The sequence below is a fragment of the Erpetoichthys calabaricus genome, chromosome 14, assembly GCF_900747795.2.
Source record: "Erpetoichthys calabaricus chromosome 14, fErpCal1.3, whole genome shotgun sequence".
Classification (NCBI taxonomy): Eukaryota; Metazoa; Chordata; class Cladistia; order Polypteriformes; family Polypteridae; genus Erpetoichthys; species Erpetoichthys calabaricus.
Window position 1 is genome coordinate 19,235,131 of NC_041407.2, and position 15,477 is coordinate 19,250,607.

A 15,477-nucleotide genomic window follows, 5' to 3' on the forward strand; every position below is an offset into this window, starting at 1 on the left:
ACAACAGTCTAGAGATCCACATTGTTTTGAAAAACTCCTTACAAACTTCAAAAGACTTTGTTGGACAGTTATCTTATCCAGAGATCTTGACAATACATTGTTCTTTTCTCTCTTGTTAAATTAACCCTAGCCTGAATGAATCTATTAATTTTTTACATTTAAAATTTCTCATTTAAAGATTTGCCAATGTTGTTTCTTGTCCTAGAGTATGTATATATAAACACAGCGAACTCCAGTCTCTGTATTACATCCTGTGTGAAGAAGAGGCCTGAGTTGCCTCGAAAGCTTGCATATTGTAATCTTTTTAGTTAGCCAGTAAAAGCTGTCATCGTGCTTGGCTTTTCTCTACCTTCATAATGGCTAACACGGTACAACACCCTAGTACTACACATAAGACTGAAACCTGGCTGGGGTCATGAAGGCCAATCTGAACTCTTTTGGTTTGGCTGCCACCTAATGGTGAAACAAAGTATGCAGTTGGAGCAAATAAGAAGGATGAACAGAGCGTTGAAGTTGCCCACCCAACCACCCAGAACTGGAGGACTGCCCTCTACTAGACCTGCTTTATCCAGGGCAGCTGGAGCCTGTGCCAGTGTATTACTAGGTGGACTTACTGACACCAATGGAGTTTGCGGGCAGAGAGAGAGATTGGGTAGTGAATTGGAGAACGAGGATGATGAAGGGTGCGAGACCAGCGCACAAGAAGCCCAAGGATCTGGGCAGAGGGTCAGCACCCCCTGCTGGCCTCACCAACTCCTCTTCCAGCTTTTCCTAGCTGGTCTCCCATCCAAGCCCTGGCCGGGCCCACACATGCTTAGCTTCAGGTGGGTGACCTCTTCTGAGGTGCATGTGCTATGGCCGCTGGCCCCAGGCGTAGCAGCCTAAAGCATCACAAATCCATTTAGCCCTTTCGTCACCCAAAGTCGGTGCTCTTTAAGGTTAAGGCGGAAAAGTTTGAAATGAAATTTGCCAATTTTGATACAGCAGGGTGGTCTTGGAATAAGGACACTGGGGTTCATGGCATGGGTCCAGACAGATGGCACCCATCTGAAAGGTTTGAAATGAAATTTGCTAATTGGGGTGCAGCAGGGTGGTCTTGGAATAAGGACACTGGGGTTCATGGCCTGGGTGCCATCTGTCTGGACCCAGGCCATGAACCCCAGTGTCCTTATTCCAAGACCACCCTGCTGCATCCCAATTGGCAAATTTCATTTCAAACTTTTCTGCCTTAACCTTAAAGAGCACCGACTTTGGGTGACGAAAGGGCTAAATGGATTTGTGATGCTTTAGGCTGCTCCCCCTGCGGCAAGCGGCCATAGCACATGCACCTCAGAAGAGGTCACCCACCCGAAGCTAAGCATGTGTGGGCCCGGCCAGGGCTTGGATGGGAGACCAGCTAGGAAAAGCTGGAAGAGGAGTTGGTGAGGCCAGCAGGGGGCGCTGACCCCCCTGCCCAGATCCTTGGGCTTCTTGTGCTGGTCTCATACCCTTCATCATCCTCGTTCTCCAATTCACTACCTCATCCAGTAGCTCACCTCGGGTGAGCATAATGGCTGCCATCCCATCCTGTGTGCCCTGTCTATGTGTAGAGCACACTGTTCTAGAAATGTAACTAATGTTAGTCATTCCAGATGATGCACGGCCATTTCCATCAGTCATCCCACAAAAGAATCGCCAACACAAGCAGTGTTTAGGTTCTATGAATGTTTTATTGTCTCTTTACAAAATAATCAATTGTTACCTAGAAATACAGATTGATAAGAAATAACTGGATATCTTCATAGTTGCAGGTCTGGTTTTCAGTTGCCAGTTCAGTGAAGTAACTACATGAGGAAGGTTAAAGCTTTGAACCAAAAATGACAAAACGGGTTTCTGCCCTTTCCCCCCCCCCCAAAGTGGAAGGCGTAGTGAGGCAGAATTAATAACACTGATTTCACGTAAGTCACGGCGGACAGCGGTGCTCAAACTGCATGCGACAGACGAGCGGAGAGCACCTCTGCCTTCATAATATTAAGCGTACATGCCAGGATAGATACATGAAGATATTCACTAGAATGCTCTCTTAGCAGCATCTAAGGCACTTTTAAAAGTAGGCTCTGAACGTGAGAAGGAGTTTTGTTCTGTTCTGCAGAAAAAGGAATGAAAATAAAGTTTAAAAAAAAAAAATATATATATGAAAATAATCTCCATACCTTGTCTGTCTGTACATTTTATTTCGGTTGATTATTTCTGCTTCCATAGAAAATACCCAACTGAACACACTGGGCTCTGAAATGCTAAGCTTGGCTCTTTTAGAAAAGCAAAAATTGAGAGGAGGACTGGAGGAACAGCCACGAGCGGAAGTTCAGATCTCGCTGGAAAGCTACGGCTCGACTACACAAAGGTGCGACATTGTTACCTTTTTCTTGCTTCTGTGTTTCAATGGTACACGTTTCACCGAATTCATTCCTTTAAATGGCGCTTTAAGTCCTAGAAGATGACTGCATGACATCCACTACTAGATTTATTTTTTTTTATCTGCTGGGGTGTGGAACACAAATGCTTTTTTTTTATTAATACCCGAGCTGTTTGGGTCGGGTGCTTCATTTTACGGTCTACTCAAACACTGCACAGTAACCCTGTACACATTAAAGTTGTCAACAGTCGATGTTCCTGCTCTAAATAATGGCTTCTCGCTGCGCATATGTGACACATGGATTGGTTTTTACCTATTTTACATATCATTTTAAACGGCACTAGGACACAAATCTTGAAGCAGAGTACAGGATGCCAAGGCTACACTATGAAGACGGGTTACTTCAATGCCGTCCGTAGTCTTGCCGCTTGCCAATGCAAACAAAGTAAGGCAGTCAGGTAAATGTGCTGGATGGAGCAGGCGGCTGTCCTCCTGCTATGCTTTGCAAGTTGCACCTGGCAGGACACGGGGTGGAGTAGTAATGGCTCTTATTCTGCCTGGGTGCTCTTCTGGGTCTCATTGAGATCGCTGACTTTGCTGTCTGTGTCGTCATCAGACAGATCCCCTTCAATCTGCAGCTGTCGTCTCCCAGAACGGCTAGTCGAAAAGGACAGGAGTCCACCACGCCTGGCAAGAAGGGAACACGTCAGTTCAGAGGCTGGTCAGCCGCTCTCCTCTATAACGCCTTCAATTCCCCAGCACCACCACCCGGCCTTATCCTCTAAGCCAGGGGTCACCAACTCCAGTCCTGGTGGACCACCGTGGCTGTGCAGGTTTTCCTTCTAAACCTCTTTTTTAAATGTGTGCCCTGTTTGTGCTGCTAATTAACTTTCAATTTTAATCGAATTGCTTTTTTAAGATTTGTTCTCATCGTTCCCCTGAATTGCTCCATTTCTTTCCTTAAACAGAAATGAAATGTGACGTAAGGGAGCCAACAGAAGACCAACTAAGTGAGGGCCTCAAACTCCAACCAGTTGCTCAATGAGGCGCCCGTTCTTGTCGTTAATTAAACTCGTTCTTTAATTCTGTGCCTTGTTGCTGCTCTCCTGGTGCATTAGCAGAAAAGAGAAAATCAACAATTTCGGAAATGTCCTAAGAGCTCTGTGGACCTGAGCACACCGACATTCCTGAGACCTTCACCTTTCTTTATTTTCAGGTATTGTATGATGGACACCAGTTGTTTTGGCTCATTTTGTATTCTCAATATTGTTTGGCTGCTAATTAAGGAAAAGGAAACAATTCAGGGGTCTGAGTCTTCAAGAGCAGGTCAATCAAAATGAATTCAAAAGAAGTTCATTAGCAGCAAAAACAGGTCACTGATTAAGAAAAGGGGTCAGAATGAAAACCCGCAGCCACGGTGGTCCTCCAGGACCGGAGTTGGGGACCCCTGCTCTAAGCAGCCACCCCTCCAAATCTACATTACTCTATAGGAAACTCCATATCATTTAGTTTTTGTTGACGTTATATATAAATAAAACACATCCCAGTGTTTGCACTTATCTGAAAGTTAACCTCTACTATCATTACTAAATAAAGTTTGCTTCCTTCTTAATTGCCTCAGACCATCACCGTTCAGGACTCATATTTATGACTCTATGGTACCCCAAAAACAATGGAACAAAACCTCTCTACCTTAGTCTGTTTTTTAACGTGTTGACCTCACGACTCAGGACCTCACTGGCCTCTGTGGTGTCATCAAGCTCTCTTTGCAGCTTGCGACGAGAAGCATTTGCCCTCGTCACCTCCTCTTCTGCCTCCTCCAGCTGGCGCTTTAGCTGCTTCATTCGAGAGTTTGCCTTCTCCATCTAATAAATAAGATACCATTGTTCATATGAAACTGTCAAGCAACACCACTACCTGCCCTTGGTTATCTGCACATCTGTCACAGGTAGCTGTAGTCCTATGGCGGCTTTTACCTTTTAAAAGACTTCGAGGCACACGTTATTCACAATCAGACCAACATTTTCTCAAAGTCTGACATCTGCCTTATACAGGAATTTTGATTTTAGCACCAGCTAAACAGTAAGCATGGATTCCAACCATGGCGAAGTCTCGGCCCATTATTACCTGCTCTTTATATTGGTCTGCATGTCGGCGCTCATCTTCAACCTGCATGAAAACTTCTTTGAGCTTCTTCTCTGTACGGCGGACCAGCTTGTTGGCAGCAGCTCTCTCCCTGTATGGAAATGAAAAAGATGAGATGGAAGCTAATCTGCCCCAAGTATCCAGACCACACTTCTCTCTCTCCCCTTGTTGCAATGTAAGTCACTTCTTTGCAGGTCTGTAGTGAGAAATTCATTAGTAGCTGCACTGTACCTCTAAACGACTCAGAGGAGATGCATGGTTCTGATATGAAATACTCCAGGGCTACATAATCTGTGTGTGTATATTATATACATAGATATATCTATATATATATATATATATATTACATATATACACACACACATATACAGTATATATAGAAACCAAATACCACTGACTCACTCATCACAAAATCTCCCGAACCATGAGGACTTGAGGCTTGAAATTTGGAATGTAGGTTACCCTTGGCCCATAGGTGCTCGTTAAGAAACGGCTTTAAAAATTTCGTGGTCCAAGTGCGAAATTTCTTAGTAGTTTTTTTACACCCGTTTGTATGTCTGTCCGTTTTTAACGAAAGAACTACTTGACGGATTTAGATCGTTTTTTTTTTTTGTATAATTTGCTTGTATATTACGCTGATTTTGCGACTTTCTCATCGCGCCAAGTATTATAGTTTGCTTGCGGTGCCGATTTATTAGCACAAATCCAAGAGAAACTCATCAGGCTGCGGGGCCTTCCTCACCCACGCGTCTGCCTCGGGGCGTAACCTTAACTCTGCTTAGTCAGCGAATGAGAGAACTACTTAACGTATTTAGATCTTTTTTTTTTCCTATAATTTGCTTGAACATTCCGGTTGATTTTGTGACTTCTCTCATTGCGCTAAGAATCACAGTTCACTTGCGGGAGCGATATTTTTGCGCTAATCTGGCTGTGGGCCGAGTGACGTCAGGAGTAGAGAGCTGGGCGGGGCCTCCTCACTGGCCTGTTTCACTAATACGTGGGCAGAGCCGAGGGGATGGTTAGTAATGTTAATAAATTTCAAATCATCTAGAAAAAAATCAATATGTCAATATGTATATGTACAGCTTTCAGCTACTATTGTACCAAAGTCGATGTCAAACTTTAAAAAAACATGTATTTCATTTTTCCAGCCTTACAAAGAATTGTGTCTATGTTGTGTACTTCAAAAATAAACAAAAGAAATCTAGCATATATCTACCATAGAAATAACATTCAGGAAAAATCATCTGAGATGAACAGACATTTTATCAAAGTATATATTTTTTTTACTTCAGTATCATAGTTTTTGTGTCAGATATTGAAGGACTATTTGAAAAAAAGAGTGGAAGGATTTTTTGCCAAGGTGAGTCAATGGAGGCTCTGAGGAGTGAGGAGTCCGAGTGTCCTGATAAAAACCAAAGATCAGGCCTTTAATGAGCTCTTGGGCACGGCCATCAGCAGTGTGTCTGTCTGTGGAGAGAGTGTCGACATCGTTGAGACGTTTACTTACCTCGGCAGTGACATTCATGTCTCTGGAGACTCTTCCTATGAAGTCAGTAGATGGATTGGGAGAGCATTGGGGGGGGGGCGGTGGTCATGAGATCGCTGGGAAGGGGTGTGTGGCGCTCCTGATGTCTCTGCTAAAGAATGAAGGTCCAAGTCTCTAGAGTCCTGGTGCTTACTGTCTTTCTATATGGTTGCGAGACATGGATGCTATCCAGTGACCTGAGATGAAGACTGGACTCCTTCAGTTCTGTGTCCATCCATCCATCCATCCATTTTCCAACCCGTTGAATCCGAACACAGGGTCACGGGGGTCTGCCGGAGCCAATCCCAGCCAACACAGGGCACAAGGCAGGGAACCAATCCCGGGCAGGGTGCCAACCCACCGCAGCAGTTCTGTGTCTCTCCGGAGAATCCTTGGGTACCGCTGGTTTGACTTTGTGTTGCTCATGGAGTCCTGGATGAGTCATATTACCTGCATTGTGAGGGAGCGTCAGTTACGGCACTACGGTCATGTGGTGCGATTCCCTGAGGGTGACCAGGCTCGCAGGATCCTCATTGTTGAGGACCAGGCCAAGGGGACAACCATGTAATACCTGGCTGTGTCAGATAGAGGGTCATTTCCGGAGGGTGGGACTGGACTGCATGTCTGCCTGAGGGGGTTGCCAACCAGGATCCCAAGCTGTTTTGTCGTGTGGTGGGTGCAGCAATGCTCCTCAAACTGCCCTGACCTGACCTCTGCTAATGACTAATTATTGTGACTGATAAAAAAACTGCAGAAATGCTCAGGCAGCTGAATTGTGTTTTTTTGGAGATGATGGATTCACCTACTTGGCTTCCTGCTCCATTTGTTCCTCCAGCTGGGCAATCTTGGCCTCCAGGGTTGCAATTGTGGCCTTGAACTTGGATTTTACAGAGCCCTCCAGCTCCTGAAGCTTGGATTTCAGCTCTTTGTTTTGCCTCTCTAGCTGCTGCCGTGCATTTTCACTCTTTTGTGCAGCACTGCGCTCACCAGCCAGTTCGGTGTTTAGCGTGTCGACCTTGTGATGAAAATCAGAAATAACATCACTTTAGAAAGCAAGAAGAAAAAAAATGTAATTGTGCAGAAGCCCTCTTCCATCACTTCCACCAAACTAACATGCCACTGGCTTTTACTTGTAAAATAATTTAGGTGCAGCCAAAATTAACATTTGAATAGGAGCAGTCCACAACATTCAAAGGAAATATTTATGGAACATTATAAGAATAAATGTAAAATACAAATTACAAATCTACAATAGTTTTGTTGGCAATTTAGTTGAATGCATGATGTTTTCATCTTTTGAGATATTAAAGAACCACACCTGGATTACATGAGAAATTAAACCAAGCGTATCTCTTCATTTCATGAGTACTAACAGCTGAGGAAATCTACGTCAGTCTCACACCGTGGAGCTACAGTATCCAGCCAGCAGTGAGACTGAATGCGTCTAACTCACCCAACTCATGTTTAGACCCGAGACAAACCTTGGGAGAAAATAAAGTTAAAATATTTCTAAAAATAACCATATATTAAAACACAAATAAAAAAAATGTAGGTGCTGTATGTTTGTGCTGTGTGTACTGTTTTTCTTTTACATTTTTAATACTTTTGCTCACCATGCATCTATAAAGCATGCAATCCTTATGACTTGTGCACTTTAGCTTAAATGATTAATGCGAAAACTGCAAACCAAACTGATACGTTCTAACGTTATACAGAATATAACAGATGCTGAGTCTTTACATGTTTTGCAAATAAAACAAATGATGTACAAGTATGCCTATAAGTATATACTGGCTGTGTCTGTAAAAAGCCCCGGGGTCCTAGAAACTTTTTTTTTTTCTAATGATTTCAATATTGAAATGTAGAGATGTCAGATAATTGAAAGGAACTTCTCTGGGCATCTCTCTCCTAGGAGGATTCATTTTGCCAATGTGCTCACTTCACTTGTGTATTAGTGGTGGGAAGAAAAGTAAAAGGGATACCATTATGCCGATGTTAGCGGCTAAGCGACTTTGTCTTTCTTCTTTCATTTGCTGACGTGATGGCCGCGCTTGTGTTATTAGCGGCTAAGCGAGTTTTCTGTTTCCTCAGAGGCGGAGCCTTTACCCAGACTCCACCTCTCACTTCCGGGCTGGACAGACACACATCCATGAGAAGATGTTTATATGTAAGATATCAGCAACAGCAGACTGTGCGATAACATGCAGTGAATACACTTGACTTATAGTTTTCATCCTCTTTCTCTGTACGTTTAGCATTTGTTTGCTCAGAGGTTGATGCGCTTGCTGCTTCCTGGGCAGCTCTTCTTTTCTTCACCCTAGCGGCCCGCTTCTTCTCTTTGGTCGTCGGCATCTTTTCACAATAAAACTGATTAAGTCAGTTTTTAAGTTGCAATTACTTAGTACGTTTTTCTTAATTTTTCACTTAAGTCTTCAATCTGCCTCAAGAATGATTTAAGATATGAAGAGGTAGAGGAAGGGATGGCAAAACTGATAGGGATGAGAATGGCGCCCTTACGCATGCGCCACACAGCCACCCTGCTGGCTGCTGCCGAAGGTTTATTCTACAATAAAATAAAATGAAAATAAAAAGGAATAAAAATCATCACCCCAGAAGTGGACATTAGAGGTCACGTAGTATATGTGTACCAGTATATGTGTAACGGTTTGTGAATTACAGGTGATTTAAAATCTCAGGTAGGCTAACGGACAGCCACGGTAAAATATTATAAAGAAGATATTTATATATATCTATATCTATCTATATATATATATATCTAAATATATATATATATATATATATATATATATATTTAGATATATAGATATAGATATACAGTGATCCCTCGCTATATCGTGCTTCGCCTTTCGCGGCTTCACACTATCGCGGATTTTATATGTAAGCATATTTAAATATATATCGCAGATTTTTTGCTGGTTCGCGGATTTCTGAGGACAATGGGTCTTTTAATTTCTGGTACATGCTTCCTCAGTTCGCTTGCCCAGTTGATTTCATACAAGGGACGCTATTGGCAGATGGCTGAGAAGCTACCCAACTTACTTTTCTCTGTGTCTCTTGCGCTGACTTTCTCTGATCCTGACGTAGGGGGTGTGAGCAGGGGGGCTGTTCGCACACCTAGACGATACGGACGCTCGTCTAAAAATGCTGAAAGATTATCTTCACGTTGGTACCTTCTGTGTGCAGCTGCTTCCTGAAGCGACATGCTGCACGGTGCTTCGCATACTTAAAAGCTCAAAGGGCACTTATTGATTTTTCACTGTTTTGTTTATCTCTCTCTCTCTCTTTGTCTGCTCCTGACGGAGGGGGTGTGAGCTGCCGCCTTCAACAGCTTTGTGCCGCGGTGCTTCGCATACTTAAAAGCCAAACAGCCCTATTGATTTGTTTGATTTGCTCTCTGTTTCTGACAGCCTGTGCTCCTGACGCGCACTCCTTTGAAGAGGAAGATATGTTTGCATTCTTTTAATTGTGAGACAGAGCTGTCATCTCTGTCTTGTCATGGAGCACAGTTTAAACTTTTGAAAAAGAGACAAATGTTTGTTTGCAGTGTTTGAATAACATTCCTGTCTCTCTACAACCTCCTGTGTTTCTGCGCAAATCTGTGACCCAAGCATGACAATATAAAAATAACCATATAAACATATGGTTTCTACTTCGCGGATTTTCTTATTTCGCGGGTGGCTCTGGAACGCAACCCCCGCGATGGAGGAGGGATTACTGTATATATCTAAATATATATATATATAGAGAGAGATATAGAGAGGATATATATATATAAATATATATATATAGATATATATATATATACATACATACATACATACAGGTAGGTTGTCCCCAGGTTATGGACATCCGAACTACGACTTACGAACGGGCCGCAGCTGTGACACATGCGCCTCAGTAACTGCCGCTCCGTCATCTTCGGCCTGGGGACGCTGCAAGTGGTGGCTAGATGGAGGGGGGCGATTTCGCTGCCCGAGCAGTGTAGTGTTCCTCAGGCGGCTCCCAACGGCAAGCGCTTTCACTGCCCGCCCACCACACACGGCTGCCCTGTGCTGCAAGTGGTGACCTAGTTGTGGCTGAACGGTGCGGCGGGGGGTAGCATTGTAGTGTGCATCGGATGGATACCTATTGAATGGGGGTGATTCACTATCCGCCTTTGGCCGCACCATGTTCATTCTCGGTGGGCGGACGCTGCAGGCAGCATACTGTAGTGGAGGTGACTGTGAGGTGGGCTGGTGATGAACCCCCCCCCCTCGCCACCCCATTCATTCTCAATAGCAAGCCTGCTTGTACTGTTACGCACATAGCAGGAAGTTGCCTCTTGTCAGTACATCAGACGTGTTGACGACAGGTGCCATCCTGCTGTGATAGCGTGGACAGTGCTGTGCAGAAGAGCTCATCTTAACCTTTTGTATTCACCCTTCAAGAATGTCTCTGAAACACAAATCTGATGCAGGTGCTCGTGATACAGTAAAGAAGAGAAAAACCATCACCATGGAAAATAAAGTAGAAATAATAAAAAGGTCAGAGAGAGATGAAACTCCATCATTCATTGGCAGAGCACTTGGTTACAGTCGGTCAATAATAGCATTTATTAAAATAATGTACCTGTTCCGGCTTACATACAAATTCAACTTAATTACAAACCTACAGTCGCTATCTCGTATGTAACCCGGGGACTGCCTGTATATTTTTTATGTATATATATAAATATATATATATATATATATATATATATATATATATGGTAGGTAACCACCCATACAATCAGATTGTGATTCAGACTACGAATGCCGTGAATATATATTTTATTTTAGCAAGTTCCAAAAAATATCTGTAAAACGAGTTCTATTTATCAGTTAGTTAACAAATAATACCTTTATATACTGCATTTGTTATGTAAGTCGTATAAGGTAAAACACAAAAAATACATTACAAATAGCATTTTATAAAATACTTTACAATGAACGGTACCAAGTAGTGTTGAGGGCAGGAGCAGGTGGTCATTGTATAAAACTTTGTAAAATACCACAAAATTGGACAGCATGTTTATTGGTGCAAGGAAAACAAGACTGTCTGTTTACATTCAATTGCCAGTTTTTGTCTTTGCAGAGTTTCTTTTTTAATTATCTGAATTATATTTAAATGCTGACAGCCCTAAATATGAAGGAAAAAAATCTAATGAAATGTTTTGAAAAGAATTACTACTTTTAATAATGATATTTTTAACTTCTGTCCCACAAGATTACTGATCGTGATTTAAAAAGACACTCTACTTCACAGTGCCCTGTTAATTGTTTACAGAGATATTTGGCTCTACTTTGACATTCTATATAGAACAGCAAAATTATTTAATCACTCTTCCCAATTTTCACTATCCTTCAAAAACCTCTAGCTTTTAAAGTTCCTCAGATACCCAAATCCATGGGAAAGGGACTGACCTGCATGGTGGTCTTACGGAAGCGGTCATTCAGGAGCTCCATGTTGCTTTGCTCCTCCTCAAGCTCTTCCTCAAGTTGGGCAATTCGAGCCTCAAGGCGTCTTTTTTCATCAAGTAAAGCAGACCTAAAAATTAATGAGAGTGTGATAACGCGTTTCAAAAGCCTTATTTAAGTCAAACCCCCTTTTGTTTCTGTGATGACAACAGCAGAAAAGAGAAAAGGAATTTCAACTAGCACTCCCCACATTATGAATTAATGCCCACTCTGCTGAGCTTCATTCAGCAATACTAAACAAGCACCACAGGTGGAGACCTGCAGAAGAGTCTTACTTTCCAGATGCACTGTTGGAAATCTCATCAGCCAATTCATCTCGCTCTTGTTCTGCATGGCGCCGGGCTCTCTCAGAGGCAGCCAGATCCTAATATACAATGAATATTGTGAAAAGGTGTGAAAAATTTAGTAAAACAAACAATTGCCTTATTACACATCTTCTAGGCTCAAGCTTGGACTTAAAGATGCTAATTGACACGGAGAGCTCGTTCACTGCTATTGCTGATAGCCAATGAAAACACTTCATTTACTAGGCTGTGAGGCTAAGGATCTGCACTGGCAATCAGAAGGTTGCCGGTTCGAATCCCGTAAAATGCCAATAGGGACTCTGCTCTGTTGGGCCCTTGAGCAAGACCCTTAACCTGCAATTGCTGAGCGCTTTGAGTAGTGAGAAAAGCGCCATATAAATGCAAAGAATTATTAGGCTTTCAGGGTATATTCCCCAGCAAATTGCTCAGTTCTTGTAATAGAAACAGACTAAAATCTGAAAAAAAAACACAAACAACATAAAAAGGCAGAACTGTTAGCAGAACTACCTTTCCACAGTGCACTGAACCTATGCTATTTGTGGAGCGAATGTTCTTTGCTTAACATAATGAACAACACTCAGTATTTAACTGGAACAAGACAGCTATTTGCAGCCTGTGCCAGAGACTTCTCTAAACAAACCCTGGTTTTCCAGTTGACAACAGCTCTCTACATGCGCCGATAATATCTATAAGCTGTAATTTTAAATCTATTTTACGTCAGTATAACATCTATCGTATGTAAATTAATCTAATTTATTACTCTCATTTATCCAGCATAGTGTCAATTTTAAATTCTAAACACTGGAAGAAGAAACCAGCACAGGTCCCAGCAGGAAATCAATGTCATTTCTTTTTTTGTTTCTTTTGTGAGGAATTCTTGACTAAAACTAAATGATAAAAGTACCCTGTTATTACTGCTACAGTGGTGTAAAAGATAAGTAAATGTAATTGTATATAGTGTTTTAAAGAACAATTAAAAAAAAAAAAAAGACAAAAATACAAATCAAAGTTTAGAAAGCTAACCTCTTGTAGCTGCAGGATCTCTGCCTCTAGGCTCTTAAGCTTCTTCTCATTCTCTTTAGACTGAGCAAAGATGTCCTCTCTTGAGGCACGGGCGTCTTCTAGCTCTCGCTGATAGTCTTTAACCTGGGCCTATATCAGGTAAATATAAGTGTTTTAACGTTATTATCAAAGGATTATATGAAACACACTTTCACTTTAGAATTCTGATCCTTTAAGTAGAAAGTCGCTGTGGAATTGAAAAAAATTGGATTTTAAAGAACTTACCTGTAGTTTTCGCAGCTGCTTCACAGCTTCATCCCGTGCTTTGTTGGCAGCTTCAATCTGACCTTCCATATCTTTGAGGTCCATTTCCAATTTCTTTTTTGTAGCCATGGCTAATGCCCTCTGCTTACGCTCATCCTCCAATTCAGACTCCATTTCTCGCACCTGTATTCAACGTACCATTTACTACATCAGTAAGTCATCATAAGTGAGTCTGAAACTCATGGAATTTATGAATCCTACATCTTTCTCTTTAGCCAGAATGAACATGTGGAATCTTACAATTTCAGATGAAAACCAAGGCTCAAGGAAATATTATTTATAGACACCAATATTTAGGTATTTTACTTTAAAAGTATGTCAGAGAACAAACCCTTTCTTAGAATGGAATGTATGTTTAGGTATTGGTGCAAGTTTGAATGGAGAGTTCTGCTGTAATTTCCATGGGATAGTGCTTTGTAGTTTGAAGGGATATTCACTAAGCACTGTTGGCACTAGGAACAAATTGCTAGCAGTTCTGGTGTGAAATTGGCTTTAGAGGGCACTTCACATGGGCACTACAGTAACAGTAACATGTAGACAACATACATGAGCAATATGTCTATTTACACAAACTTTCAAAATGAGTATGTAGTATGTGAGTTGCAGAGCATGTATATTCACCTTCTAAAAAAATATGCTAATTTATTTTTATATTTTACTCCTTGAAAACATTTGGTGTTTCTGTGAATTAAAGTTAAGGATCACTTTCTTCTGCAAGCATTGTGAGGATCCAGTTAGCTATGGCTGTCTGCGGTGCTTTTTGGTTGATCTATCAGAATCCAGTGTATGTTGCCATTCTTATTCATATCAGACACTGTTTTTTTCCCCATAATATACAGCCATCTACAATTCCCAAGTGATGATCCCTGCACTCATACTTTCCAGATTCTGACATGTCAAAAACAAAGTCACGCTGAAATAGGTGGCAGGAGAAGTGTTACTTGAATTGCTTCCCACAGCTTCTTATGAAATGGAAGCCTTTTCACAAAGCTGGCAAAAAAAATCTATTTGTACACACCCCATTCCTTCAGTTAAATTTGAAAACAGAAATCAGAAATACAAATCAAAACTAGTAGCACTAAAATAAAAACATTTAAAAAAACCTTGATGCAAATAAAAGCCCTTGCCTGCTTAACCAGTGCTCTCTTTTTCTCTTCATTCTGCTCATCACGGGTTTGGAGGTCCCGATCAAACTGGGCCTTCATGGCCTGCATGTTGACCTCTAGACGAAGCTTTGCATCTTCAGTGGCTTGAAGTTCGTCCTCAAGTTCTTCGAGCTGAGTTCGCATCTCCTCGACTTGCTGTTCAAGTGTGCGCTTAGACTTCTCCAGCTCATGGACCTGTGTGAAAAAAACACATCCTTAGAGACAGATATCTTGATTCCTGGATATGTAAAGGAGGCGAAACAAATAAACAGCACAAAGATGACGAAAACATTTTGGGGCGAGCTTACATTCTTTCCAACATCATCTTTGGAGCTCATAAGATCTTCCATCTCGGAGCGGAGCTGCTTATTAAGCCTCTCAAATTCCTCTTTGGCCTCCAATGCTTCATCTAGTGCCCGTGCCAGTGAAAGAGCCTTTGTCTCTTTCTCCCGAGCCTCAGCTTCAGCTTTGTCTCTCTCCTCGGCACAGCGAGCAGAAATATTTTTCTCTTCTGCAAGCATCTGAAAACACAAAACAGTGAACTTTACTTGAAGAGATTAAGTGTGACAAAGAACAAAAAGAAGTTGTTCAGTTACAGAAGGTTAGGTTGGGGACAGATCAAAAAGCTAGAAGACAAAAAGAAAAAATCATGCATTACCTGATCGAATTTCTTCTGCTTTTTCTCAAGGTTAGAAACAATTTGCCTCTGGTGGTCCAGATCTACCATGAGGTCATCGAGTTCCTGTTGCAGTCGGTTCTTGGTCTTCTCCATTTTGTCAAAAGCCATTGCCTTCTCCTCTAACCTCTGAGTGACACTCTCCACATCCTTCTGTAGCTTCTTTTTTATCTCTTCTAGACCTTCCATCACTCCAATATCATCTTCTACTTTCTTTTTTGTTTCAATTAGCTGGCAGGCAAGTGTAAAACTTGAAATTAATTATGCATGTTAAACCATGTAGATATAAAATAATGGGAAAAAAAAAAAAAAACCTGTGATAAACTTTAATTTAGTCCACCATCATCCAACCGTTTAACAGAACAGAACTATGATATTGGATGGGGATTGAATTGAGTTTAGTTTTGTTAAATTTGTATGAGTGTTACTTGGTTTTAATAA

At 41.7% G+C, this 15,477-nt stretch overlaps 1 protein-coding gene across 4 annotated transcripts in view; it reads right to left on the reverse strand.

Annotated features, from left to right (window-relative positions):
* Nucleotides 1-1,689: 1,689 nt before the first annotated feature.
* Nucleotides 1,690-15,477, reverse strand: part of LOC114664469 (myosin-10) — a 149,704-nt gene continuing 135,916 nt past the window's right edge. For all 4 annotated transcript variants that reach the window (XM_028818577.2, XM_028818576.2, XM_051936285.1 and 1 more), the window contains 11 exons: nucleotides 15,019-15,267; nucleotides 14,669-14,881; nucleotides 14,343-14,555; nucleotides 13,177-13,338; nucleotides 12,913-13,041; nucleotides 11,860-11,948; nucleotides 11,531-11,654; nucleotides 6,875-7,083; nucleotides 4,523-4,631; nucleotides 4,088-4,260; nucleotides 1,690-3,082 (listed from right to left, as the gene is read on the reverse strand). In XM_028818577.2, the coding sequence (XP_028674410.1) occupies nucleotides 2,944-3,082; nucleotides 4,088-4,260; nucleotides 4,523-4,631; nucleotides 6,875-7,083; nucleotides 11,531-11,654; nucleotides 11,860-11,948; nucleotides 12,913-13,041; nucleotides 13,177-13,338; nucleotides 14,343-14,555; nucleotides 14,669-14,881; nucleotides 15,019-15,267 (1,809 nt within the window). In that variant the 3' untranslated portion in view covers nucleotides 1,690-2,943. The remainder of the gene's footprint in view (nucleotides 3,083-4,087; nucleotides 4,261-4,522; nucleotides 4,632-6,874; nucleotides 7,084-11,530; nucleotides 11,655-11,859; nucleotides 11,949-12,912; nucleotides 13,042-13,176; nucleotides 13,339-14,342; nucleotides 14,556-14,668; nucleotides 14,882-15,018; nucleotides 15,268-15,477) is intronic.